This window comes from Otolemur garnettii, unplaced genomic scaffold (genome assembly GCF_000181295.1).
Source record: "Otolemur garnettii isolate 467f Iridium unplaced genomic scaffold, OtoGar3 scaffold00130, whole genome shotgun sequence".
Taxonomy (NCBI): Eukaryota; Metazoa; Chordata; class Mammalia; order Primates; family Galagidae; genus Otolemur; species Otolemur garnettii.
The window spans coordinates 4,900,126-4,911,569 of NW_003852525.1; the positions used below are offsets into that span (position 1 = coordinate 4,900,126).

General features: G+C 39.7%; 1 protein-coding gene across 1 annotated transcript in view; it reads right to left on the bottom strand.

Moving 5' to 3' along the window:
* The window catches only part of POLR2B (RNA polymerase II subunit B), a 34,724-nt gene that overhangs the window by 19,378 nt on the left and 3,902 nt on the right, over nucleotides 1-11,444 (bottom strand). The window contains exons 3-10 of the mRNA XM_012810362.2: nucleotides 9,980-10,130; nucleotides 8,109-8,221; nucleotides 7,753-7,972; nucleotides 6,339-6,497; nucleotides 5,413-5,577; nucleotides 2,335-2,531; nucleotides 2,052-2,171; nucleotides 1,139-1,325 (exon numbers count right to left, since the gene is read on the bottom strand). Coding sequence (XP_012665816.2) covers nucleotides 1,139-1,325; nucleotides 2,052-2,171; nucleotides 2,335-2,531; nucleotides 5,413-5,577; nucleotides 6,339-6,497; nucleotides 7,753-7,972; nucleotides 8,109-8,221; nucleotides 9,980-10,130 — 1,312 coding nt within the window. The remainder of the gene's footprint in view (nucleotides 1-1,138; nucleotides 1,326-2,051; nucleotides 2,172-2,334; nucleotides 2,532-5,412; nucleotides 5,578-6,338; nucleotides 6,498-7,752; nucleotides 7,973-8,108; nucleotides 8,222-9,979; nucleotides 10,131-11,444) is intronic.

The window sequence follows — 11,444 nt, forward strand, 5'->3', positions numbered from 1 at the left end:
ACCCTCTCTGATGGTGCCAGACTCCTTTCCACCCTCTCTGATGGTGCCAGACTCCTTTCTACCCTGTCTGCCAGCATTTCACAGAGTAGCTGTGCACATCTCTTACCATAAATCTAACTGTACCATGCTGTAATTATCTGTTCACATCTACCTACAAATACAGACTGTCAGCGACTAAAGATCAGGGTCCTGTTTTATTCATCTGTGCATCGCCAATGTCTGGCAGAGTGTCTGGCATATCGTGAGTCCCAATAATGATTACCTGAATTGAATTTATGGCATTTATCATAAAACAGTGGAGGGTACAGTGAACTATACATGAACGAATCTGTTTCCTCTGCTAGGTATCAGTGTGCTCATGGAAGGCAAGGATAGTATCTCATTCATGTTTGTGAATTTAAAATCACAAACACCAAGTATACCCAATAACTCCTTACTGAATGAAAGTGACTGAAAATCTGAATTTGCTATCAGCAGCCTCCCAAAATTTCTGAGAGCATCTAGGTTTCTAGGAATCAGGAGCTTGAAGTCAATGTCTGAATGTCCAATCAACTGAGTGATACTGGCTTCAGGCTAGTTTAAACAAAGAAAAGAAAGGACGATTCCCCCCCAAAATTCCACAAAGCTGTATGTGCACACTATAGGTTTTCAATCTTATATGAAAACCAAATACAAAAATAAAAATGGCTCATGAGACATGTTTTAGAAGGCCTTTCCCCTTACTCCATCTGAGAGTGGCTACCACAGTCACTATATACACAACAGATCAACATACCGAAATCGGTATGAGCAGCACTACATGGTCCAACAAAGGAAAGGGAAGCCCATCTATTCTCTGGGTTAGCTTCTAACAGGAAGCTTGTAAGACATGAAAACTTCACTGACATGGACTGTCTCCGCTCCCAAACAGCTACCTTATTAATTATCTCGAGTTTCTAAACTGCAAGCCAAAAACGAAGTCTCTCTTATGAATGCTAATAACTAATTTAAGAAACATTTCACTTTCATGATTCAAAATCCCCCAGTGATTTTACATTTGACCAGGAAAAATAATGTACATTGGATGAAGGAAGGAATCTTCTAGTCCAGTAACCTTTTTCCCATCACGACTGTCATCATGTTGAAGCTGAAGCCTTACCTGAGATACTCCAGCCCTGGCTTGATGAGCTTTCTTCTGGTCACCCCAGTTTCCAGTCGCTAAAGAGTATTTTAGGCCATCAGATATAATCCTTGTTTTGATTGCCAACTCCAAGTTAAAATCTTTTCCTCGATCAATAAACTTCTGTGCATAGATTCGCACTTCTTTAAGCAAATTCTTAAACATACTGACAAATAAAATGGCATTGATTTAGGGACGTGGCCGTCTACCAGGTGCACTCTCAACAGAAACAATATTGCAAACGGCAGGGTAGGGAGGGAAACAGCGAGGAAAAATATCAAAGAGGCTCCTCAGTGGGGCAGTAACAACAGAAGGTTGAAAAATACTCGTCTACAACACACTAAATAACAAAATATGTGCAAAACATTGCCACTATTAGCCTTTGTATTATCTACATATTTTCTTTTTACAAGTAACTTTTTTCTAATTATAAAAGTATTTTCCTACAGAAAATATGGAAAATATAAAAACACCAAGAATAAGACAGAAAGCACACAGAACCCCAACAGCGTCATGATCACGGATAATATTTTTATAAATTTCCCTCTAGCTTTTGCGTATATTTGTTGATAAAACATAAAAGCAGAACTAAGAATTCCACATGTGCTTAGTAAATATCAGCAAAAAAGGAAAAAGGATTCCAATAGTATTAGCACTAAGAAAATGAAGGCAACATTCAGTTTTCTCAAACATCTCATAAAGCTACCAGAGGAAAAAAAATACAAGTAATAAACTGTCCTCATATTTCTTAGACATGAACTACAACTAAATCCGGGCAGACAGCAAAGAGAAAGTAGCTAACTTTTAAGTACTGATGCAAACAGAAACTAGTTCCGCCCCTCCATGTGCAGCAACCCATCTGAAGCGAAATCTCCTTCCTGCAATTCCTTACCCTCTAAATAAGAATGCGAGCAGAGGCCCAGCAAGATCCAGTCTTTTGTTTCCATAATGATCTCTGTCATCCAGTTCTCTTCTACCCAAAGCTGCTAGCAGTAACCTATGAACCATATACCTAAAAGAAGAAAATAAAAACATGCCAGAAAGAACAGTTTTGGGCTACTTTTTATTTACGTATTAAAAACATCATTTTTGACATTTTTAGCTTTAAGAAAAGAACTTTATCTTAGTTCAATCTTAAGAACTAAGAGAAGTTAAAACACTGAAATTTAACATACCCCAAGAAATAGGCTTTTTTGGTCTCACAAAAATCACTGACACCCACATGAGGGAGCATCTCCTTCTGCAAGACTTCTTTAGCATATTTAATTCTTTTCTCTTTAGTGACACCAGGCTTTGCCCCTCTTGAACCAATGAAATTTAGCGCAACATTCTGTTCTTGGATGACAAAAGCTTCATCGAGAGAAGGTTTAACCTATCAGGTAACAGAAATAAAGGTTATTTTCCAATTCATGCTTTCACCTAGAGTCATATGTCACCTAATTTATAACATGCCAACTATCCTTATGAACCTAATTAAATATGTGAGTACTTTCATTAAGTCAAAGACACTAGGGACTCTCTAACAAAACCCACTCGTCAGCAAAGGCAATTCTATTTTCTAAGAAAAGATAAATAATTCCATTATTTTAAGAAAGTACTACAGTGCATTTCTCTCTGTTGATTTCCATGTTATTTACATATGACCAATGACAAAAAGAAGTTCCTTCTAGGTATCTAGAATCAATTTAGAGAAATTTCATAGTCAAATCATAATCTACTGAGCTATAAATGAATAAATGTGCCAGATTTTGTTTTCAGTTTTGGCATTAAAATTTTTTAACCTATAAATAAAACAACTCAGTATTTTCTAAAGCAGACTATTTAATTTATGTATTTGCTTTTTGTATTAAGGCAGAGGCTCATTCCGCTGCCCAGGCTGGAGTGCAGTGGCCCAGTCTGGAGCTCCCTGTACCTCCGACAGAGAAGCACACGGTTAGAGACCTGTATCCTACACCTGCCACTACCTGGAAGCAGCCATGTAATTAGTTTCCCCACCTACAAAAGGGTTACGTAAAATAATGTCTAAATTCCACTCCAGTTCTAACATTCAACCAATATATTTCCAGGTCTATGCACTGATGAACATGAGAAATGAAGGGGACTCTGGTGTCTCTAAGTACTCTTTAATTCCACCACATACACTGAAATGCTGTTCTTGCCTTTGACTTCCTATGACTTTTTTTTTTTGAGACAGAGTCTCAAGCTGTCACCCTGAGTAGAGTGCCATGGCATCCCAGCTCACAGCAACCTCAAACTCTTAAGACTTAAGTGGTTCTCTTGCCTCAGCCTCCCACGTAGCTAGGACTACAGGCACTCGCCACAATAATCACCTATTCTTTTGTTGCAGTTGTCATTGTTGTTTTAGCTGGCCCGGCCGGGTTTGAACTCTCCACCCTGGGTGTTTGTGGCTGGGGTCCTGCCGACTGAGTTACTGTGCCACCTGACTTCCTTTGACTTTTTAATCACCGATCACCAAGTTTAAACACGCAAATCCCTATCATTAAGCCAAGATCTGAAAAAGGCCACGTACACCAGGCAAAGTGAGGAGGTCATAGAAAGCACAGCAGATTAAAGAGATCTTTTTAAAGAAAACGGCCATTGCTGTTAGAAAACTATTTTGTTATGGTTAATATAGATAACAACAGTGGAGTGCAGATTATGAGGTGGCAAGACCCCCACAGCCCGGAGGTACGTTCAGGAACGGCCCCCAGCTGCTTTTCCTCCCTTCCTAAAACAACAAGTCTTTTCTCCTGGCTCCCTCTGCTCCCTCTGCGAGAAGTCCCGTAACTTCTGTATACTTTCCTATCTTTTGCCTAAAAGCGCACAGCCTTCTCTCCCTACAGTTAATCTTTACCCCGAGTACTATCACTTCCCCCTCAACTTTGTAAGATGAAAATACTCCCACTCACTGTCCTGACTGATTTGCGACATTGTTAGTATAAGCAAACTTGTTCAGATACTATACAAATAAAGCTGTTCGGGCTCAGGGCCTGTACTCAGTGGTTAGGGCACCAGCCTCATACACTAGGCTGGTGGGTTCAAACCCGGCCCGGGCCTATTAAACAACAATGACAACTACAACAAAAAAATATCCAGGTGTTGTGGTGGCACGTGTAGTCCCAGTTACTTGGGAGGCTGAGGCAGGAGAATCACTTAAGTCCAAGAGTTGGAGGTTCCTGTGAGCTGTGACACCACAGCCCTCTACCAAGGGTAACATAGTGAGACTCTGTCTCAAAAAATTAAATAAATACGTAAATAAATAATTAATTAATTAGTTAAGCTGTTCACATGGGACGTCCCGATCCCATCCTCATCTCTTGTGTGATTTTTGTCTCCTGTGTTTTATTTCTTCATCCCCACCACTCCCACTTTGATACATTTACTCTTCACTCTGGCTTGCAAAAAACAATGATTTACTTTCAGAAAAAATAAAAGGGTGGCGCCCGTGGCTCAAGGAGTAAGGTGCCAGCCCCATATGCCAGAGGTGGTGGGTTCAAACCCAGCCCTGGCCAAAAAATAAATAAACAGATAAATAAAATATTTAAAAAAAAAAAAAAAAGGCACTTTCATCAAGTGAATCCTGAGTCACAGACTTGTAAAAATTGGCCTAAGCTTCAGACGTGCTAAAAAAATAATAATAATAATAGTAATTATCAAAAGACAATACACATAAAGCAAATCAAATCAAGTCTTTCAGTTAACTAAAAAAATTCCTGATCAGATAAAACCTAAATTTAGTTTTGGTTCATTTGGGATACCTTTTAAATAAAAGATAACATATGTTTTCTTTTAACAGAATAAATTTTTAAATATTCAAAATAAGTAATAAAGTACCTAGGTGACTACTGATAAAAGTAAACTAAATTCTAACTAGAGCCCATTTTTCTCATGTAACCACACCAATAAATACTTCAATGACTTTAATAACTGGCCCAGCACAGTGGCTCATGGCTGTAATCCTGGCTCTTTGAGAGGTCAAGGGGGAAGATTCACTTAAGGCCAAGAGGTTGAGGCCAGCCAAGAAAGCACAGCAAGAGCCCATCTCTACAAAAAATACAAATATTAGCCAGGCATAGTGGCATGTGCCTATAGTCCCAGCTAGTCAGGAGTCTAAAGCAGGAGGCTCACTGGAGCCCAGAAATCCAAGGTTAAGTGAGCTTTGATCAAGCCACTACACATCAGCATGGGCACAATCAGCAAGCCTGAATCTCTTATAAAAGAAACACTACAAATACATTTTTCTTTCACATTACCATTTCCATCATCTCTGGATCTTCAAAATCATAAATAATATGCTCTAAAATATCTCTGTCAGACACAAAACCTAAGGCTCTGAAGACAATAATGATGGGAACTTCTTGCTTGATGTACGGCAGAGTTGCCACAATGCGCTGACCAATGGCGCTCTTCTTTGCACCCTGCGTAAGTAAAATATCATTAAAACCCAAACATACAGAAGCTCACAGCAGTGTAAAAGCATCAAGAAAACCATTTAATATATGCGTATGCTCACTGTACATGTTTCACAAAAAGCACGCCTCCCGTACTCTGAGGGACCATCTATGGCTGCTCTTCAAAACCACTGTGAAGCAGCGGTTCACAAACTTTACAGACAGGCTGGTCATTACGATGTGAGAACTTGCACTCTCTTCTATCTGCCTGCCAAGATTCTCTCCGAATTACCCAATACTGTTATTTCAAAATGACTTTCGGCCACAAAAGAATATGAATATTGATTCCTCACCCTCCCCACCCCTGGGAAATGGCACTCCCTCCCCACCCCTGGGAAAAAAAAAACTCTGGAAGAAGGAAATAGGGGAGAAGTAAAAACAAAATATGAAGAGAGAAATATGGAAAAATGCTAAGCACAGAATAAAAAGTAAATACTAAAGCACGGCTGGTCTGTAAGAGATCTCCTCATTTAAATGTTTCAAAATATAAACAGCCCTTTTTACACAACATCTTTTTTCCCCATTTCTTCCTCTTTAATTGTCCTCATATACAAAAACAAAATAAAACTTACATACTTGATTTCTCAGTTTTAATATTTCTCTGCTTCAAATGCCTAACACACAACACCAATAATACACTCCAGAAAAGCTTCCTTGGATTAAGAATGAGTCTGATAAGTTACGAAGGCACAGAGGGATAAACCCAACCCCACCACCTCCAGGCCTACCTGTCCTCCTCTTGCCAGCATGCTAACCCATATGGTACTGGTGGGTCGGGAAGAATTCTCCAGACATGACCTACACTCTCCTGTGTAGGCATACTTAGAATCCTTCTTGGCAAACACATAAACTGTGTTTGTTGCCATTTTCTCCTGAGCAATCAGAACCTATATATGAACAATAAGAAAGTCACCGCCATAAAATCCAAAAGGTCATTGAAGCAGAAAGAAGAGGATAAATCTTCATTTTAATTAAACCTCATCATAAAGGCTCACTGAAACATTATCTCTTGACTTTTCCAAACTCCATTTTGCACTCTCCCCCATCCCACTGCCCCACTCCCCAGCTGCAAAAAGCAAACAAACTCCATTTTGCAAAAATGCTTCATAGAACAACCAAATTTCCACTGCATCTTCAGACAGCTGAAATAAAGCTTTGGCTTATACAAGTTTGCCTGTTATACCCTGAGCGATTTAACTGCCACTTTTATGTTATCCTGCAAGAAACTTTACTCCTTAATTTCAATTTTAATAAATTAAATTTTAACTATCATTTGGGAATTCTGGTTTTTTTTTTTTTTGAGGCAGTCTCACTTTGTAGCCCTCGGTAGAGTGTGGTGGCGTCATAGCTCACAGCAACCTCAAACTCTTAGGCTCAAGCGATTCTTTTGCCTCAGCCTCCCAAGTAGCCGGGACTACAAGTGCCCACCACAATACCCAGCTATTTTTCAAGACAGGGTATTGCTCTTGCTCAGGCTGGTCTCAAACCCATGAGTTCAGGTAGTCTACCTGCCTTGGCATCCCAGAATGTTAGGGTTACAGGCATGAGCCACCATGCCTGCCTTTGTAATTCTTTTTTAATAGACAAGGTCTCACTCTGTTGTTAGGCTAGAGTGCAATGGCTCAATCATAGTTGACTGTAACCTTGAAATCCTGGGCTTATGTGATCCTCCTGCCTCACACACTTAACTAGCTGGGATTATAAATATGTGCCACCAGGCCTGGCTATTTTTTTTATTTTTTATAGAGACAGGATCTCTCTATGTTTCTAGGCTAGTCTCAAACTCCTGGCCTCAAATGATCCTCCTACCTCTGCCACCCAAAAAGCTGTGATTATAGTTGGGAGCCACCATACCTGATCAAATATGTAAATTTTTTTTTTGAGACAGAGCCTCAAGCTGTCACCGTGGGTAGAGTGCCATGGCATCACTGCTCACAGCAACCTCCAACTCCTGGGCTTAAGCGATTCTCTTGCCTCAGTGTCCCAAATAGCCCGCCACAAGGCCCAGCCATTTTTTGGTTGTAGTTGTCATTGTTGTTTTGGTAGGCCCAGGCTGGATTTAAACCCACCAGCTCTGGTGTATGTGGCTGGCGCCTTAGCGGCTTGAGCTACGTAATTTTTTTTTAATTAATGTTACTATACCTTTTCTGATCCATTAATAATGAAATAGCCACCAGGATCCAAAGGGCATTCATTTAACTCACAAAGATCACGATCTGTTAAGCCATTTAATAGGCAGTAAGTTGACCGCAACATAATGGGAATTTTTCCTATAAAAGTTTTCTGATGCTGAGTCTGAAGTTGTTCTTCACCTTCCTTAATGACTGTTTTTGTTATATCAACATAGAGTGGAGCAGAATACCTTTGAAAACAAAAGTAGATCACAGTTAAGCAATGATAGGGTGTTTGCTAAATTAACAAATCCTCCAGTGGTCAAAATTACATTTTCTGAATTCTATTTCAGTATCAGCTGTGGACAAGGTAAATTTCTTCCTTACGTAAGATTTCTTAATCTGGCTTCATTTGGCATCATTGGTGAAGGAGCACCATCTCTTTCCCAATGGGTAGGCTTGGAGAGGTAAATCTGTTCAAACTTCAGCAAATATCTTGGCTGACATTAAACAAAAAACACAAAAGGAGTAAATAATTTTTTTAATAACGTTTTCAACAGAAGAAGCTCTACAAATTGGCAAAATCAATCCATTTTACTGATACGGAACTCTCTTTTCTTTTCTTTTCTTTTTTTTTTTGAGTAGAAGGACCAGATGAAAATGGCCAACTATCTCAAAATCCAAATTCCCACTTTTGAGCAGAGCACAGAGCTTTTAAAGGTTCTGATCCTGACAACTTTCTAAAGTCAAAATCCACATGCATAAAATATCAAGTTTTTACCTTATCACTTTCTTAAGGCAGAAGACAAAAAGAGACTTAATATGCTACAAGAAAAAAAAGACTGTACACATCATGTGCTCTCGAGTTGATATCAAACAGTCAACATGGATCTGTATTAATGATGCAAGTGGTTTCTCATGCCTTCTCCTGGTTAGGATCAAAAGTACAAAGTGACCAGCAAACAAAGAAAAGATAACTATTCCAGACAATCAGAACTGTGATTTAATCTAAACAACGGAACATTACCCCCAAAAATCCCAACCATTCTATACAATGGACTGAGAACTTCTAACCTGACTAATCATAGCTCAGCTCATAGCCAAAAAAGTTTTTAGCTGAACATTCTCATCTGCTGCCTAAAAAATAATATCTATAAGAACAATATTTCAGAGATGAATGGATAGCGGATTTCTCTCTAAATCAAATCTTAGAGAAGAAAATAGGACTATGTAGCCCCTTAAGGGCAAATTACTGACCATCAAGTCTCCCAAGCTAGAGCAGGGAAAGAGCAGAGAGAACCAGCAGTGCGAATGACTAGGACTGACAATGAACTAGCCCTCATTTCCACCCCCACCCTACTCTAGGACACTGTTACCTTAAACCGAGGCTATTCCAAGATTTTATCTTCCTCGGCCTCTTTCCATTCCAAGTAAACACTATTTCCGAAGTAACTTTTCTAAAAGAATGCTTTATGTATTAATATAATATATTCTTTGACAATCTCTCAACAATTTCTCATTACATCTAATCATATCCAAAGCCTTCAACAATATGGGTCCATCTTATTTTCCACTAACATCAAAAACAGATAAACCAAAATCACACACTGACTACTGCCTTCCCCGTTCCATCTCCAAGCATTTCTTACTGAAATGCCCAAGCACCTTTTCTCTAAAAGAGTCCCTCCCTGCCCTTCACAGTCAGCTTAAGTCTCTACCATCCCATCCACTTTGCTCTAATAACCAAACTTCAGCAAGTGATCTCTTCGTCCTGCAGTATTTACTTACTAGCACCCTGAATTTGCTGTTACATTGTTATCCTTCTTGTTATGCAAGGACCATGAAGAGAAAATGACTCAAGAATAAAAGTACTCTGTGTCCCTTTTTCCAGCTCAGTCCCAGAACAAATAATAAAAGTACCCAGTACTTTTATGATTCTTACACTGTGAAAGAAAAAAGGGGGATCCCTAAAGCAATACAACTATTTCTGGCTCACTCCTCTTAAGTGTTCATATTTCTGGGTCTCCTCTTCCTAAGTACTAAACACCTGCTGAATAAGGACTAGGGCTTTGGATTACTTACAAAAATGTGTTTCTCAATCAGTAAGAATAAATCTGGAGCTGACTGCACAGGCTATAGGCACCCTGCTAAAAAGCTCTCTTACTTTTTTTTAACCTTTAAGCCAAACAAGAGAAGTACTGAAATTTCACACCAATACTCTTCTTCACCTACGTAATTGATAAGAATAACCAGCTCACCGGCTCCTCAACCTCCCCACTGGCGTGCTGAGCTTCAGCTTGCAGGTCTATGGGCGGGGCATCTTCCACAATTCTCTGAACGGACATCTGAATAAACTCGTCAAAAGAGTCCAGTTGTTGTCGGACCAACCCTTTCTCATCAAAATAGGAACTGGGAAAATATTTGAGTTCATGATCAGTTACAACTCAGTGGTATTTTCTAGCTTATTTCCCCATTTTCATTATAATTCAGTTCATCAAATACCCGTTAAATACCAACCGCTATGTGCCAAATACTGAAGAAGATACTATGAGACGTCTTAAAAAGTAACAAGGTCAGGAGCATTTTCTTTGTAGAAATGTATTATGCTTAGGGAAAAGAAATTTAAACTGTGGGTAAAATACTTACAGCACAACACAGGAACTATAAGGAAACCTTGGTTACAAATGTCCTTTATAGACATCTGTCTCTCAACCTCTCTGAATCATTTATTCTAAAAAGTGTCAGGAGAGGGCTCGGTGCCCATAGCTCAGTGAGCGGTTAGGGCACCGGCCACAGACACCGAGGCTGGCAGGTTCGAACCTGGCCCCAGCCTGCCAAACAATGACAACTGCAACAAAAAAATAGCTGAGCACTGAGGCAGGTGCCTGTAGTCCCAACTACTTGGGAGGCTGAGGCAACAGAATCGTTTAAGCCCAAGAGTTTGAGGATGCTGTGAGCTGTGACACCATAGCATTCTACCCAGGGCAACATAGTGAGACTCTGTCTCAGAAAGAAAATAAAGTGTCAGGAGAGAAAACTAAAATAAAATGAATAATCAAAGACAACAAAAAGAACCTTAATTCCAATAAAAGGGAGGATGGTGGTAAAAAATAGGAAATGTATGAGAATGTCAATCAAAGATCATAGTCCTATTTTGATTATGTTAAAAGTGAGGTAAGACTAAGTCACTTAAATAAAATTGCTCAGCAAATGAAGGGGATAAAAAGATTGGGCTAAAAATGGAGCCCAAGTGAGAGATCAGAGCCAGTAGTACAGACACAGAAATCAAATCTTCCCTGTAATCCCAGCCCTTGGGGGAAGCTGAGGCAAGAGGATCACTTAAGGCTGGGAGTTTGAGCCCAGCCTGGGCAATATAGCAAGACCCCATTTCTTCAAAAAAATTTCAGAAATTTGTCAGTGTGGTGGCATGTACCTATAATCCCAGCTAAGGCAGAATGATAGTTTGAACGTAGGAGTTGAAAGCTGCACTAAGCTATGATCACACCACTGCACTCTGGCCCGGGCAATAAAATGAGATCCTGTCTCAAAAAACAGATAGATAAATAAATAATAAAAAGTAACTGGCCTGTACTAGAAGAAAGGAAGAAAAGAGAGAAGGAAACAGCTCAGCCCCTGTGGCTCAAGCACTTAAGGCACCAGCCACATACACCTGAGCTAGCGGATTCAAATCCAGCCTGGGTCTGCCAAACAACAATGACAGCT